Genomic DNA, 17,208 nt, shown 5'->3' on the forward strand with positions numbered 1-17,208 from the left:
AAATATGATTATGAATTACTCTAGTTGTGTCCTGCTTCTGTCCCTCCTGAGGCATGCACATATGTACACATGCAGTCACCACAAAAGGCAACGTGGGGATGGACATGCTCATTTGGAACCAGCTCAACCACTTTTTCATTTGTATACCTATGCTCTATGGCAGCTTCACACACACAAAATGTTCCATGACTAAGGCAATAAAACATAGGAACACGTCTCCATATGGAGAAAGAATTTTTGTGTCTAAAAAATAGCAGTAAGGAAGAACAATTCTTACTTCAACTCCAATCTACGCCACTGAATAATCAGTTGTGTGACCAAGTCAAGATGTTTCCGCAGGGACAAAGCTCGACTAGCATTTTCCTCCCAGTCCTGGGAAAACAAAACCAAAACAAGAAAAAACACAACACAAAACAACAATCAGTTTCGTTATAAAAAGCAAGAAATTAATGTCTGCATAGCAAGACTCATGTACTTCCATTGTCTTCCTAACTCCTTACACCAGCAGCATGGAGCAGTTCACTTCCCCAAACCCTGGAAAGCATTAACAAATGAAAGCTGTCTATCATGCTATCTACATAAATAAGGAAGAATAAATGATAGAAAAGAAAGTTTCCCTTAGCCTTCTTCTTACCTGTGCCTTTGCAAGAAGAATTTCCAAGCCATTCAGGAACTTTGAGAGGGGACTAGAGAGTGGAAAGCTCTGGATTCTGTCAATCACAACTAACAGCTGCAGAATAAAGCACAAGTGTTCAACTACAGCATCTGACTCAAATGCTCATGTTAATTTGTATTAGCATTACCATACTACAAAAGAGGTAAGAATATTTTTTATTTTCAATTGCTTCTTCTTTTAAGTATTAGCTTACTAGTAGTTCATTAAACATCAGTATTTTCACTGAAAGGAGCACAAATGACCTCATGTTAGGAGCTCCAATTGATCCTGAGTTTCTTCACTAGTCTTCAAGAAATAACTTAAGAGCCACACAGTATCCCTTAACAGGTAACAAAGTTATCAACTTTTAAAACACTGTGAAAAAAAGCGTTCTGGGGAAAATTAGAAGCCTGAATAGTGTAAGACATCAAAAATCTTTTCAGTACAGCAGATTAAAGACTGATGAAAGCTGTAAGAACAGAGCATGCAGCAAAGGTTCCTTAGCATTTCACAAGTAAAGCTGAATTGCTAGGAGTACCAAATATCTCTTTACAAAGAAACAGGCACGACTTCAAAATGTCTGTGTAAGTAATACTGATGTTTGGGCAGATACGCATGCAGAGATCTATGCCTATCTATATATGTATTTACACACACAAGCAATTCTAAAACACTTTGGGTTTTTTTTTCCCAAACATTTTTTGAGTTGTCCTTACCTGCAGCAGTACTGGATGCTCTGGCCATTCCTGCAGTAACCTGTTTATTTCTTTAGCAAAATTCTCAAGTACAGGTTGGCACTGTCGGACTTGCTTAATATTAGGATGCTGGTAAAAGTCATATGGGCCATCTTGCTGTAGCACAAGATCTGAAGTCATTTCCTCAAAAAAGGTATTGTGAAGAAGAGTGCTAACTAGAAGTTGGCTTCCCAAAAGACTATTGTTCATTTCGGCACCTAGCAAGCCAAAAAAAGAAGACATCACACATCAAACATTACACTTCAGGTATAAACACAAAAATACATGACTGTAGAAATAGCAGTCCTGCTACACTATTTGCTTCTTAATTGCACACATACATGTATTATGCACACAGTTCTGCTTTGAGAAGTGACAAAACATATTATCCTGAGGTCTTCCACACTGTTATAATGATTTTCATGAAGTGTGCCAGGATTCAGAGTAAAGAAGATCCTTCTGTTCTCGTGCTTTAAATTACAGGAGCTCAACTGAAATAAATTTCCTGATGAACTTAATTTCCAATTTTGACTGTGGAAAATTTCAGCAAGACCATCATCTTCCACAGGATTATGCAGATGTAAGCACTTAAAATTTTTGACTACATTGTAGATTTATTCTTTGATTGTTTTCCATTATAAATGAAAACAAGCTTTTTTTGCTCATTTCATTTCCCCTACATTTGGCCTGTTTAATGATCTGCTATACGATTCATTTGTAACTCATTATCACAAGGTTAAAACTGCACAATATCTGAAATGTTGCTAGTAATCTTACCAATTAAAGGATAGAACTGTGACACCAGACATGCACCGGTTTGATAGCAGGAAACAAAGGCACTGAAATAATGTTTAGCTTGATGAGAAGGCAGACTCTGTTGATACCACAGGGATCGAGCAAAGTTCAAGCACAGCTGTTGATGAACCATCATTACAGTTTGCATGGAGCTCCTGGACAAAAGGGCTCTATCAACTTCCAGTTGGTCTTCCAATGACTCTCCAGTTTCCATTTTTTCTTCTAGACTTGCCTGAGCTGTGATATCTTCAAAGTCCTACAAATTACATTATAATCAAAGATCAATTACAGTTTCTTCCAGAACAAGCACCAGCAGTTGTAATGGTTGCAAAGTTGCCTTGATGCTGTTTGATCACTTGGAGATCCCAATTACTATGTCTTAACTTCCCAGTCACACAATAATGCACATTAAAAAAAAATCTCACAGTTTCAATCCAATAATTTAATCAAGGAGACTGGTGCTCTAGACAGGCAAAGAAACCTCAGCAGATCCTACTTGCTCAGGGAATCATGTTCCATAATTTTATAGTGAATAATTAATGATATTGTCACTCAGTTTTTAACTCAGGATAAGCTAGCTGATGGAGGGAAAAAAATTAAACCTCGCAGTATTCACTATCTTTCTATCTTAAAGTCTAAATCACACTCTTATGGTATGAAGTAAGAACTGTTTAATGCCCCATCTCATTTCACTTACAGCATGTATTTTCAGCAGAGACTTTAGACCATAAATGTTGTGTTTCTTTATAAAATTACAGTTGTTACCTTTTCATGAAAAGGAAATCTCCTCCTAAATTCCTCCTCTTCCTCCTCTTCCTCACTTTGTCCCTTCCCATGAGTTTTACTTCTGAATCTGTACAAACTCTTTTCCATCGCCTCCTGCTCTTGGGCACGGCGTTCCTGTTCATCCCACTCATTTATGATGGCCTAGGAAACCACAAAGTAGCATGATGTGACCCAAAGTAACATTTAGAACATCCTCAAAACCTAATATTTCAGTGTGGCAGAATTACCTTCCTTGGCTCTTTAACTCTCTAGAGTCTGCAGCAGTGTATATCAACACCATCTAATCTGAATGGAGATTAGTAAATTGCTCTCAAGTGAAGAAAAAGCACCTCAACTGCGTGAAGTACTTGGCCAAGTCGTAGGCTTCCTTAACCATTGAATAAAGAAACTTTTCACAAAGCTTTGTGGGTGTTTTTGTTGTTGTTTTTTTTGGGTGAGGTTTTTTCGGTGGGATGGTGGTTGATGGGGATTTGTTAGTAGCCATTACAGGCTTTGAGTTCGTGACTTGATAACTACAAGCAAGTTAACAAGCAAGTTAGGGTAATATGTTAAATCATCTTTCATCAGTTCTGCGGAAAAATAAGTTTAAGAATTACACAAACAATTACCAAAGTAATTGTTCAGTGCAAGAATCTTGGCCATTAGGCCTCAGACATTACCTGACACAGATGTCTAAAAAGCTGCAGAGATTTCTGGTCCATCTCTCCTCTGGATAGTACATGGCATCGAAGATGCAACAGTGCATTCACAAGGAGCTGTTCCAGAGTTGGACAAGAATTCTGTAATCCCTCTGATTCTCCTTCAGAATGCTTCAGAGAAAACTTTTTAAGTCCATGAAGGACTTCAACTGAATTCACTGAGCATAAAATTTCTGCACGAGCGAAGTAAGTGGGAAAAGAGCGGCCAACAGATGGAAATAGCAACAAAGAAGTAAGGAGGTTGGTAAGATCAGCTGGACAAACAAAACTATTGAGCACTGCATAAACTTCAGAAGCTACTAATCGCATGCCATGTTGCAACTGTAAGATGGCAGCTTGCATGGGAATGATGGCATCGGGGAATACAGCATACTCCTCCGCTAAGTGTTTTCTGAAGTGATGGTGTGACTGTTGCCAAGATGCTTCTTCACTTAACAGATTTTTTATTGCCTGGAGTGATTTAGGTCTTTGCCCACCAAGGAACTGCAGAAGACAGGCTAAAAGATCTTGGACTGAAGAAAGCTTTGCTATGCTGTTGATGTACTGGTGAGCCTCCTGGTACAAGCCATCGTACAGCGGAGCTGAAGGCCTGAAGGCTTTTTTTCTGGAAAGACTACTTATTTGCTCATTCAGTCTTTGCATTCTTTCCTGCAAGAGCCTGTTATGAAACAACATGATCAGTTCAGAAATATACTGTAATAAACATACTTCACAGACTGCACACTGGCATGAAGGAATATTCACAACAAACATTCTGGTAATTTATGTAAAACAGTACAGTAAAACAGATAAGAACAAGGAATGACACCCATATACCACACATACACTCTGTCTTCTCATTCTTCCAACATTTCTCCAATATACTGATTTATTTTTTGCTCATTACCTCACAGCTCTGTGAGCATTAAGGAAAAAGCAACAGGTAAAACTCAGCCATTCAGAATAGGCTTTCAACAACTATCATCCCCTTTAAGCCCTTAGTATCCACTTAATATTTCCTCTTCAAACTCTTCAGATTAAAAACAAAGAACAATGGCTACAAATTCTAAACTTCCACCATGTATTCTATGTGGTATGATATTAACCACAGCAGCACAGGCAAAGGCTGACAGCAAAACAGCATCTGAGTTTTCTACTTAGCACAGATTATTCCAAAAATTCTGCAAAGCAGCACTGGTATATCTTGAAGCTTTCAGGGGTTACAGTGACAGGTGATCCTCTTCATTTCAAATTGTCAATAATATTATCACAGCTTAACAAAACTACCATAACGTGATGTGTGACTACTTTCACTTCTGGGTACAGCTTTAATTTTCTCAAGATTTAAGGGTTACTACTTTAACTGTTGTATTTGTGACAGTATGAAATGCAGACAATTCCTTAATGTCTGCTAGTAAACAGAACAGCTTCTGTATTTTAAATTATCATGTCAATATGCCAACTGTTACTTTCAAATCAATAAGCCTACTTTCTACAGAAGAACACAAACACTGAAGAAAACTGAGCCTCAGCATTCAGAGACAATGTTTCCAGCTTAAAAAGAGAAGAGCTGAGTGCCTAAGAAATTACCTGAGATGGGGATGAATGTAGTTGCAGAGCGCTCTGTCTTCAAGACTTTTTCCTGTACGCAGCTGGGATGACAAATCATTTGTCTTCCATTCACACTCCAGCTGGTGTAACTAAAAAGGCAAGAATAAACCATTCTCTGAGGTTTGGGTCTCAGCAACAAAGTAGGTACAGCATCATTTTGGACATTAAAGCACATTAAAATCACAGTTTGAAAACTGTGACCAAACTCTTGCATGTAGATTTTATACTATTTTTTTTTTTTTTTTAATGTACATTTTATAGGGTTGATTAAAAAAACCAACTCTACACCCACCTCTTCTTTGGCATATTTGAGCTTGTATTCTCTTTTAATAGCTGGATCAAATCTAGTCTGCGGAAGCCACAGCTGGATCTGCAGCAAACCAATATTCACCCAGAGGCTTCCTCTCCAAGCTGTTTCTGGTAAATCCTTAAGCCCTTCCCCAAAGAACTGCTCCAAACAAGTCAGCAGGAGAACCATGAATTCTTTGGGAAGCAACTCCTGATCAGCGATGCTTCTAAGTATCTTGAGAAGGTACTCATAAGAAACGAAATCCTTCACGAAGAGTTTCTCACAGCACTTCAAAAACTCCTCCTGAAGATCTGGTGGAACCAGATCTACCAGAGCAGAGAGTTGTCTGCTTAACATTATTCCTTGTAGTCTAGAATCTGTATATCTGGAGGCAAATGAATGAAACAAGATTACACATGGTAAGCAAGCTTCTGCAACGTGCCTGGTTTAAGTAACACACATGTGGAAAGAAGGTCTTAATACCTAAAGTCTGTTATTGAAGCAACAGCTTGGTTGGTCCACAGTGCTGTGCTGACTTCATGAAGTTGGTGTGCTCTCTCCATCCATTCACCCAGTGTCACATGGGATGATGACAGAACAGGAAGGCCACTGACATCCCACTGGCTTGTCTTGCTGCTGCTAGTTAGAATTTCAAAGAAGCACTTTGAGAAAACTGCTCGGGTCAAAATACCTGGGCCCTAAATTAAAAGATTAAGAGTTAGATTGTTCATATCTTGCATTGGCTATGCCAGAATTTATAGCATTGTTTTTGAAAACTGTTGAATTAGTTCATAAAATGGCCTTCAACCTAGTTGCTTGATAAGGTAAGAAAAGACAAACCTTCACAGAAGTGTTCATATGAGATTTAGAAGAGATCTTTTCCTCTGCTGCAGGTAATGGTCTCCAAGTTAACCAATAGTCAGGATCTGTGGTGAAAGCACTGCTCCAAAAGCATGCCAGTGCAGCATTAACCAGTTGAGATGACAGAACAGACATTTCTTCAGGGGATATCTATGAAGAAAGAAAAACTTGGACCTGAGGATAACGTAAAGGAAGCAAAAGAGAATCAAGCAAGACAACAGCGCTTCCCCACTAGAGGTAAGATACTCCTTAAGGTCCATTTCAAATTCACACAACTTTACTTGCATATCTTCCCATTAAGAAGAAAAAGCTTACTTCTGAATATCTGCACTGGCTCAAACTCCTTGTTCGTGGAACACCCAGGGAGTTTAAAGAGAGTTTCCAGAACACAGAATACAGTCACAATGAGGTCTCCCTGGAGCCTTCTCTTCTCCAAGCTAAACAAGCCCAGTTCCCTCAACCTTTCCTCATAGGAGAGGTGCTCCAGCCCTCTGATCATCTTAGCAGCTCTCCTCTGGACCTGCTCTAATTGCTCCATGTTCTTTCTGTATTGGGGGCCCCAGGCCTGGAGTCCAGCTGGGGCCTCACAAGAGCTGAGCAGAGGGGAACAGTCACCTCCCTCTCCCTGCTGGCCACCCCTTTTTTAATGCAGCCCAGAACACAGTCGGGCTGCTGGCTCATGTCCAGCTTCTCATCCACCAGGACCCCCAAGTCCTTCTCCGCAGGGCTGCTCGCTCTCAAGGAGATCTTCCTCCAGTTTGTACACATACCAGGGATTGCCCCAGCCCAGAACTTCTGCAAGATTAATTTAAACTAAAATTTGTTCTTACTTCATGAAGGTGTAACAAGTGCCACAGTCCGGACAGCTGGTGAGAGGCAGCTGGTGTCAACTTCAGAGAAAAAGCTATAAGTTGAATTAAATCTGAACGCGTGCCTAATTCTTGACTGAAATTCTCCCTGTAAGAGGTAAAGAAAACACAATCGAATTAATACCTCAGCAGGGTACATAAATAATCTGCATAATAAAACAAATTCAGAACCACAGACAAAGCCACAAGAATATCAAAGACTGGCTGGAAGGTTAAAATGACAGTACTTTAAGGTGAGCACGTTGGAGGTAAACAAGTCTTCTAATACAACCCCAAAACTTGGATCCCTCAAAGTTGGAAAAATCCATTTTTTTGTGAATTACTGAAGAGTAAAGAAACAGCATCTTTTGTAGCTTACAGCTACATGTAGCTACAAGCAGTATGTATGTCCAGCAAAATACATGAAACATTTGCAGACAGTCTTCCAGCTTTACAGTGCTTGTGAAAATTATGACTGCTGCATTCAAGATTGAAGCAGTGATTTTAGAGGTTTTGTTGCACAACAAATGGCTTTCTCTGAAATCAATAAACCAAGAGCTCTCTCTCTTTTAAGCAATGGTAAAACAGCCTAAAAAATCCACGTGGCTCCTTCAAGCAATGCTAACACTTCTAAAATTAATAACGTTAATTAAATCTACTATATATGCATGCAGTTTACTCAGCTCTTTCTGCTGCACATAGCAGTAAGCATGTATGTTAGTGCAGTTCCTTCATTGCCAGGTCTCTCTCAGTCTTAAATCTTCATGTTAGTTACTAACATGAAGGAACTTGTTTCATCAAAGGGAAATTACTGTCAGTCAGACTCTCACTACAAAGATTTTGTTCTTCCTTCCCTCAACACCCATTCTACCTTTAACAAAGCTGAAGTATAACATTTCACTCCAAGGGGCTTGGATAACAATATTCCTACATTTGTGTCAAAAAAAAAAAAAAGAAAGATACTTTCTTATAACAATAAACAACTCTTTCTTTCCATCTTTGACAGCTACCCAAATAACACTCTGCATCAAGACAAGTGTATGTGTATTCATACATTTAAACAGAAGCACGTATGCACACATTCATATAGTCATACACACAGATATATGTTAATATATGTACAAAACCACAGATTTAGATAAAAATATACAGTCAGAGCTTTTAGCTAGGGATTCTCAATCTCATGAAATTAACACAGGAATTCTTTCTCCAGCCACCTTACCTTCTTGCACAAGCCTTAGCCACATAATCTGCTGTTAGTTTGTACTGCCAGAGTGCACCCATGTACTCCATTGCAGGCCACAGCTGAACCCGACTGCAGAGTTGGATTAATACAGCAGGGTCCAACTGGTTGGAGATGGTATCTTCAGTAAACCTTTCTTCTGTATGACTAAATTTAAGTCCTTCAGCTCTCAGTTCTGAATGTACAGCTTTCAAGAAATTCTTTAGTTGGCCTGTTTAACAGAGTGTAAAATGCACATAAATGCCATGTACTATACTTCTTGGCAATGAACATATCCTTTCAATTTCTATACAAAAATCAATGGCAATGGTAGGAATCATGCTGTTAGGCTCTTCAGAAGTGTTACGTACCAAGGCTAACATCTTCTAAATGATTAGCTCTAAGTATGAGACCATCAGCTTGCAGCAGTGCTTTTTTCATCTTCCATCCAGTGGCAGCAGTCTTCAGACAGCACATTTTTTCCTGCCATCTGCTTTCTCCAAAGACCAATCTTGCCTCTAAGATGTTAAGTGGTTTGCTGAGAACTTTTACTAGAGAAAAACATTCCATGCCCAGTTTATCCTGGAAGCGTTAAAAGGACATTTGAACATGAGACCATTTGTTTCAGCAGTGCTAACAAAATAAACAAAATCTGTGACTACAGTCAGAACTTTAAGATTTCAAATTCATATGCAAGCAGCTGAAGTACAAGTTCCAATAAAACAACTAGAAAACACACATACAGCTTAACAATTCTTTTGCAGCTGTACCAAATATAGTAGGAAGACAGAAACTGAAACAAATTGGCCACGATTCCTCCCTTACAAGTTCTTTCTTTTTTGTTGGTTTTGTTTTTTTTTTCCCATCCTTCACTAAAATAGTATATAAGTAATGAAGACAAACAATATCTCAACATGGCAACTCACCTAAACTAAGGGCAATAAATCCTCAAACACAGATACAAGAGGCAGAGAATGGCTTAAGAGCAGCACTGAGGAAAAGGATATGGGAGTGTTGCTTGATGGAAGACTCAACGTGAGCTGGCAATGTGCATTACAGCTCACAAGACCAATTGTATCCTGAGTTGCATCAAGAGAAGTTTGACCAGCAGGTTGAGGGAGGTGATTCTGTCCCTCTGCTCCTCTCTCGTGAGACCCCATCTGGAGTCTGCAGCTCTTCAGCCTGGAGAAGAGAAAGCTCCAGGGGGACCTTACAGTAGCCTTCCAGTACCTGCAGGGAGCCTTCAGGAAAGCTGGGAGGGACTTTTAGTAAGGGCATGTGGTGACATGATGAGGGGAAATGGCTTTTAACTATAAGAGGGTAGATTTCGACTACATGTTAGAAAGAAATTCTTTACTGTGAGGGTCATGAAACACAGGAACAGGTTGCCCAGTGAGGCTGTGGATGCCCCCTCCCTGAAGGTGGTCAAGGCCAGGCTGGATGGGGGTTTGAGCAACCTGGTCTAGTGGGAGGTGTCCCTTCCTCTAGCAGGGGGTTGGAACTACATGATCTTAAAGGTCCCTTCCAACCCAAACCATTAGATGATTCTATGAAATACACTTAAAAATAAATAAATAAATAAATAAATAACCAAAAGCTACTGTCAGTTAAAAGACAAATGTCATTTGACCTCTGCAATTAAATACACTTGGATATTTAGGAAAATCTCTTGAAGTTCTCAATAAGCACTGAACGTTCTTGAGCTTCTCACAAAATAATTAGGTGAATTCTTGAACTGTTGTATCTTTGAAAGGTAGGTCTGTAATGATCTAGGTCAAATCACTTATCACCAAGATGAGCAACTGGCACATCTCCTTGTGCCCTGCTTTTAAAAGGGACTTCTATTTTCTGGAGAAAAAAAAAAACACTCTAAGTTTTTTTATTGGATGACAATAATTGCTGAAATAACTGAAGAGAAAAAAAACTGTCAAAGTTAAGAGACGTTGTCCTAGTAAGTCATAAGCCCCTATTGTACGTAGTTGGGTAGGAATACATGTTCTATTCCATACATCCATAAGTTCACTAAGTAAGCAAGTGAAATAGTGATATTCACAAGTTTCCAGAACAGAGTTAAGTGGCAGTACTCTTGTGCTCATGCACCACTGTGTGTTAAATAACTGCTATCTGTACACATCACAGTTAACAGAAGAAACGATACATGCTGTGAAATAGATGTATATTAACTCATGCTCAAATTGCCTTTTTAATCAGTCTAGCAACTCCAAATTTATTTATTTATGCTGGCATGAAAAGAAAACGTTGCAAACATTTATGATTATATGAAAGTATATTTTGACATTGGTGGAAATCCAAATCTTTTGCAAACGAAGTACCCATACCTTGAAAGGAAGAGGTCTTCCTAGAGACTTCTGTAAAAGCTTCATGTTGGCAGAAGTACCAGCAGGACTGGCTAAGCAGTTCTGGAGTTGCTGTGAAACAGACTGAATTTCTTTGGAAACTCTTGGAAGAAAGACACACACAAAAAATCAATAGTTAACTCAGATGGTTGAGGAAAAAAAAAAAAAAGGATGCATCATAAAAGAAAGTCCTCTCTCTTATCCTTCTCCTTAAAGAAAATGAATAAAACTTCAAGATCATACAGCCAAACAGAAGCCTAATGCTAAGAAATTTCAAAATTTTAATAGATTGTACTTACATTAGTAATAGAGCACAACTTAGACATAATGGCAAACAATGCTAACTAGTGATAGTAAATAGTAATAATAAGGGGTAATTTACACAAACTTAGACAATTATTTAACACAAATACAGATCAAAGCCACTCACTTGTGCTGGTCTGATCCAATAAGCATCTGAGGAATTCTGTCAATCAAATGCTTCATAACCCAGTGCCAGTGCAAAGATAGAACCGATAACCCTGGCGAATCCACTGTCAGAGTGTCAGAGACTGCCCAGAACCGATCACGCCACAGCAAGCAGTATAAAATCTAACGAGCCAAAAAGATTACAGTTTTCTTATTTCTGAGCACGTTACAGAATACTTTGTAATTCACTCAAGAGAAAAATCAGGAAACACTGCTGTTTCCATTAACTTCAGAATCCTGCAATGCTTTATTATGGTGGTAGCATACAACCAGCACACGAGTGTATGTCTGCTAAAAATACTGCATTGCTTCGCTGGCAGCTGGAACCACCCAAATGAAAAATAAGTAATTCCTGGACCAAGTCTAAAATGTTGTTGTTAGATTTTAACTAAACTATCTTTGTGGTACGAAAAGGGAGAGTGAGAAGTGAACCATTTCTGTGAGCTGTACAGTCTGCTGTCCAGGTCAGCTGCGCAAGTCTAGGCAGCTGCATGTGAGCTGGATGTAGATACTCCCTCTGCCATCACTGGGTGGGGAAACAGTTACTTCTTTGGTACAAATGAGACTATTGTAAGCAAGCACAGAAGACTAGGCTATAAAGTTCAGAAACAGATAGCTATATCCCAGCTGTGTACATTTACAAATGATAATTTCCATACAAAGTATGTGCAGGGTGAAAATCCACATTTTACATAAAAGAATTGAGAAGACAGACCACAAATACAGAAACAAGAGTAACTGTGTGAACATGTGCCTTGTGTCAGGCATATTCTGAATGCCTACTAAAGCACTAGCACCACAGTTCCTGAAAGTAAAAGGCATTCTGCAGTCTAATTGCACACTGCTTCTGTAAACATACTATGAAATGTCTACTCACATCATGCATATCATCATCACTTAAGGCCACCTGAGTAGATGTCACCCAGTGAAGTGTAAACACATCCCAGAGTTCAAAGAAAGCAGCGAGGTTGACCACAACTGCATGAGGAAGAGAATTGTAGCTTCCTGGATCTAAAGTTTGGGGAAGAGGCAGGGAAAAAAAGAAAAAAAAAGACTGAATATTCCATCCATGTAAAATGACAAGAGTTGACTGTACAAATCACTAGTGCTCTCCGTGGGAAAACAGAACAAAACAAAAACAACTGGAAAAGATCTAAGAATCAAAGAAGCAAAAGCAATCCTTTACTATTTACATAACTTCCTATTATCACTATGCATCCAACGTAGTAAAAATCCACAATGGAAACACAGACCAGTTGCTTCAGCGCAACACATGAACTTCATTATTAAACGCTTCCCCTTTGTTTTAGGATTAAACATCCCACTTGAAAAAGTGACGTGTCATATTTATAGCACCTACTTAAAAACAAGCCAAATTAATTGTATTTCTAATTGGACACAGAACCAAAAGAAACAATGAAAAAATCAAACTACCTTTGTGGAAATCTAGAGACATTCTTAAGGCACTAGTTCTTGGCTTCTTGCTGATAATTAAATTCTTTTCAGTGTAGCTCCTTTTTTCTCGGTCAAGAAACAATATTGCCCTGAATTAGAAATAAAGTTATTAGAAATCCAGTACTGTTAATTTAAAGCCTCTGCCTTATGTTATATATATATATGTATATGAGCTATTATACTGAACTACAAAGCGATTTTGATATTTCACAGTATTACGAAACAGCATTCTAGTGTAGCACTAGAATGCTGTACTAGCTGCTCAAATATGGTTTCTACAAAAGCACACTTTGCAAGAAATAGATTCCTAAATTTCCACTGTTGTTTCCTTTGCTAGTGCTAACCAGATGCAACACAACCATTTGTAAGATATGTTAGCAGTTGCTTTCTTATATTGTGAATTTGTTTATCAGAACTTTTTCTTCTTATTACGAAAACTGGTCCAAATCCAAAAGTAGGGCCATAAAACTTAAGTTTTACGCCAGAGATCTCAAAGTGCTGCTTCCCACAAAGATGGTGAAGGGCCTGGAACATCTCTCCTATGGAGAAAGGCTGAGTGAACTGGGTCTGTTCAGCCTCGAGAAGAGAAGACTGAGAGGGGACCTGATTCAGGTCTATAAATATCTAAGGTGTGGGGGGCAGAATGGCGAGGCCGGACTCTTTCAGTGGTGAGTGGAGACAGGACAAGGGGAAACGGCTGGAAACTGGAGCATAGGAAGTTCTGCACAAACATGCGCAAGAACTTCTTTACAGTGAGGGTGACGGAGCACTGGAACAGGCTGCCCAGGGAGGTGGTGGAGTCTCCTTCTCTGGAGATGTTCAAGACCTGCCTGGATGCCTACCTGTGCGACCTGCTGTAGGGAACCTGCTTTGGCAGGGGGGTTGGACTCGATGATCTCTGGAGGTCCCTTCCAACCCCTACAGTTCTGTGATTCTGTGATTCCCACCTTCTACACTTTATCCCATGTTTCTGGATTATCCTAGAAGTAATCCAATCTACAAGGAATGTGGGAGCTCTACTCTCCTGTACCAAATGACTGTTCACAATCGGCAGCTACAGGAAGCAGAAACAAAGAACGAAATGTCTGCCATGAAATTTAGATCACTTCTACTGAAACCTGAAAACATATCTGGAAGATACTAAAACTGTCCATAAAACACTGATCAAAGGCACTGTGCAGTCTTTACAGGCTTTGTTTTTTTTGTTTTTTTTTTTTGGTTTTTTTTTTTTTAAATTTTGGAACGCACCGGTTTGCTACAGACTTCAAAAGGATGAGAAGCTGATCTGTGTGTTCTGTTTCTGTATCAAAGTTAATTGAATTTCTAATGATATCCAAAAACTGCACATTCCATCTTGGGTCCAGAGGCATCACATGTTCATCTGGAAAGGCAGAAAAGACAAGAGAGAACAAGAGAGAAATGATTACAGGGTGAAAAAGACTTCTGCTAATCACTGTCTCTACAAAATCATTACAGAAAGAAAGATGGAATCCTATGACAAAGGCAGAGTCTTACGCTCCCTCACTCCAGACACAAAAGCAGAAGCATTGTGCTGACTACAGGTTCTATAAAACAAAACAGAGAAACCAAATTCATGAGTGGTCAGAAAACCCGAAAAGACAGCCTGGAAACTCAAGTCCAATTCCTTCTCCTTTCACGGCCCATGCAAAATACCTAGGATCATTGATAAAGGGTCCAGTCCCACTTTATATATCTTTCACAGATCTAACAAGCTTTGAAAGGAATCTGCAGACCTAAGGTTGCCATAAAATACGGAAGGAAAACTGCAGTCTTCAGATGGTTTTGCATAGGCCGACACAATAAATGCTAGGAAAAACCAGGAGGTCTCAAAAGTTCAGTCAGAAAGGCAGTAGATATATGCAACACTCTTAACAACATTATTACTTTCTAAATTGGAGCTGCAGGATCTGGGTCACAAGGTACAGTGTCTGGATTGACATTCATAGTGTTCATATCTAATTTGCATCAGATGAATACATTTAATTGTATATTTGCAGTTCTCAACAGCAAGAATGGCTTTATTCTTGTCTCTTTTCCCAACAAGAGTAATGTACAGTTACAATTTAACCTGTTTTGCTACACACACCTCTAAGAAGCATTGTTGTGCGTTGAAGGAACAAATAAAGGAAGCACAAATCTCTTTTATCAATATGATTTCAAAAGTACCTGTCATAGTAGGCTGAAGCAACTTGATCATGTTACTGATTCCAGATGAAAGGGGACTGGCATAGAAACTGCCAAGGGCTGCAGCACCTGCTTCCAACTGAATCCGTACTGAATCTGTAGGTGAGGGAGTATGCATGTTAAAAGGAAAGTGTTTAGTACAAATTAATATCTTCCATCGAGCCAGCACAAACAGTCTGAATCCCCTCTGTGCATGAACTCTCAACAAATGCTGGTTACTCCAACAGGCCTTAAGATTAGTCTGAATAACGAATGCCTGTACAACTTCTCCGTAAGTTTAATACAATTAACATAATCAAGCAATGAAGACCTTATCTCAGCTGCTACCCTGAATATTCAGGCAACATAGTTGCATGAAACCTCAGTTCTGCAGTTCCTTAACTTTCTAGCCTAGTGATTAGACTTGTATTTTAACAACAAATAAATAGAAGGTAATTTACTGTTACTACCAATAAATACATGAAGAAATGTCACATTTGCTTATATAAGCCAAGAGGTATCCAAAAGCAACTGTAGCTCAGAATCAGCACAAGTTACTTGCATACTGCAATAACAAAGGCAATACTTGTAGCCCCAAAACTCCTTCTGTCTCCAATATGCACAACCTGTTTCACTTTCTCCATGGAGCTTCAATATCCTTGACCTAGGAGTGGGCAGCTGAAAACCAGTTCATGGTTCAAATGATCTGATTCCACACCATTTGAAAGCTCTGGATGTTTTCATGGAAGATTTAAGATTTGTGAAAACACAATAAATCAGCCTGGAGACAAAAAGGAAAGTTGAATGATTACATACCAAGCACTTGTGGTAGATTTTTGGCTAAGAAATTAAGCCATTTAACTCTCAGTGTCCAATCTTGATTGGTTGCCTTTTCTATGAATAACTTCACTGAAGCCTGGAGGACTTCCTTTTCATCCACCCAGTCTGCATCTATCTCAACAGCACTGAATCTGAGATTCTCAGGATGGGTGGACTGCATGATTTTCTGCAGATCTTGCAGAGTCAGTGGTAATGTCCTGAAACACAAAAAAGTGAAGATCAGCCATCAACAGCTCAAACTGCCAGAGCCACTCTGCAAGTCAAGTTAGTCACCATGACTTTAGGGAAGAAGGTAGCAATGAAATCATCTCTTTTCTTTACTTACCTCCAAAGCCATTTTCCAACTTTCCAAATCCGTTAAAGGTATCTACTACTTACAGACTCTTTATTACCAAAAATTTATGTTAAACGTCAGGAGTGAATACATACAACATTTTGTAATTTCATCTACGCACCAGAATGACATGTTAAAATAAGATACAAAAAGACAGAAGGAGGAATTGCACTGATAAGAACACCAGCGTGTTGTTACATTAAACTCCAGAAGCTTGTTCTGTCACAGTACCTGCCCACCGTATGAGTCACTAAGCAAAGCAGATAGGCAGGCAGATTTTGCACCACTGTTGTGAGAAGAATTGCTACAAGGTACAAGAAATCATTAAATGAGCTCTGTTGCATGGCTGCTGTATGTGACACCACTAGCAGACAGTTCTGTTGAAGGAAGAGCATCGTTCTTTCACATGAAGTTATTGAATCTGCAACACCTGACGAAGAATTGTTTGGATGAAAGTGAGAAACACAACGGATCATTAATAAATTTACAACTAATTAAAAACTTCTTTCATCTCACAAGGGAACTGAGCAGTTCCAGTGTTCACATGCACATTTTCTGCTAAATGCCTACCTCCTAACTTAACTCAGAATGAGTAAAACGTTCTTGTTGAAAATTGAAAGATGGAACAGTGCAAACATTTTGGACTGAAGAATAAAAACACAAATTAAGCTTGTAAACAGGAATTTCAGTGGTAGCATGACCAGCACTCTACCCATACAATTCGCTCAGGGTAAAAGACTGGTGACAATCACATCAGTAACATTACTCACAAATCTTTTTTTACTCATTTATTCTGGTTTTTTTACTCATTTATTCTGTTAAAAAAAAAAGGCTCTTGCCTACCTGCAGTTTTTAAGGTTTAATCTATTCAAACAGTGTATTAGGACCTGTCCATCACTCCGTACTGTTGAAAGAAGCGAGTCTTCAGCCGTAAACAGACCCATAGGCAGGGAGTCAGGCCACAATCCCATTGCAAGCAGAGAGTCACCCCAGATTTCATGAGAAGCCAGAGAAGAAACGTGCTTCATAACTAATTCTAGCACACGCTAAAAAACAGAAAGAACAAACCAGAAAAACAAAAACAGTTTAGAA

General features: G+C 39.1%; 1 protein-coding gene across 2 annotated transcripts in view; it reads right to left on the reverse strand.

The window, feature by feature from the left end:
• The window catches only part of MDN1 (midasin AAA ATPase 1), a 93,264-nt gene that overhangs the window by 29,767 nt on the left and 46,289 nt on the right, over positions 1 to 17,208 (reverse strand). For both annotated transcript variants that reach the window (XM_042877837.1, XM_042877828.1), the window contains exons 48-68: positions 16,960 to 17,162; positions 15,759 to 15,979; positions 14,946 to 15,059; positions 14,007 to 14,139; positions 12,738 to 12,847; positions 12,181 to 12,314; positions 11,266 to 11,426; positions 10,818 to 10,938; positions 8,850 to 9,060; positions 8,479 to 8,710; positions 7,239 to 7,365; positions 6,388 to 6,558; positions 6,031 to 6,245; positions 5,551 to 5,932; positions 5,238 to 5,347; positions 3,630 to 4,326; positions 2,950 to 3,111; positions 2,167 to 2,440; positions 1,372 to 1,607; positions 635 to 730; positions 278 to 372 (exon numbers count right to left, since the gene is read on the reverse strand). In XM_042877837.1, the coding sequence (XP_042733771.1) occupies positions 278 to 372; positions 635 to 730; positions 1,372 to 1,607; positions 2,167 to 2,440; positions 2,950 to 3,111; positions 3,630 to 4,326; positions 5,238 to 5,347; positions 5,551 to 5,932; positions 6,031 to 6,245; positions 6,388 to 6,558; positions 7,239 to 7,365; positions 8,479 to 8,710; positions 8,850 to 9,060; positions 10,818 to 10,938; positions 11,266 to 11,426; positions 12,181 to 12,314; positions 12,738 to 12,847; positions 14,007 to 14,139; positions 14,946 to 15,059; positions 15,759 to 15,979; positions 16,960 to 17,162 (4,205 nt within the window). The remainder of the gene's footprint in view (positions 1 to 277; positions 373 to 634; positions 731 to 1,371; positions 1,608 to 2,166; positions 2,441 to 2,949; positions 3,112 to 3,629; positions 4,327 to 5,237; positions 5,348 to 5,550; positions 5,933 to 6,030; positions 6,246 to 6,387; positions 6,559 to 7,238; positions 7,366 to 8,478; positions 8,711 to 8,849; positions 9,061 to 10,817; positions 10,939 to 11,265; positions 11,427 to 12,180; positions 12,315 to 12,737; positions 12,848 to 14,006; positions 14,140 to 14,945; positions 15,060 to 15,758; positions 15,980 to 16,959; positions 17,163 to 17,208) is intronic.

The sequence above is a fragment of the Lagopus leucura genome, unplaced genomic scaffold, assembly GCF_019238085.1.
Source record: "Lagopus leucura isolate 7727_CA_CO unplaced genomic scaffold, USGS_WTPT01 Super-Scaffold_73, whole genome shotgun sequence".
In the NCBI taxonomy this organism is placed as follows: domain Eukaryota; kingdom Metazoa; phylum Chordata; class Aves; order Galliformes; family Phasianidae; genus Lagopus; species Lagopus leucura.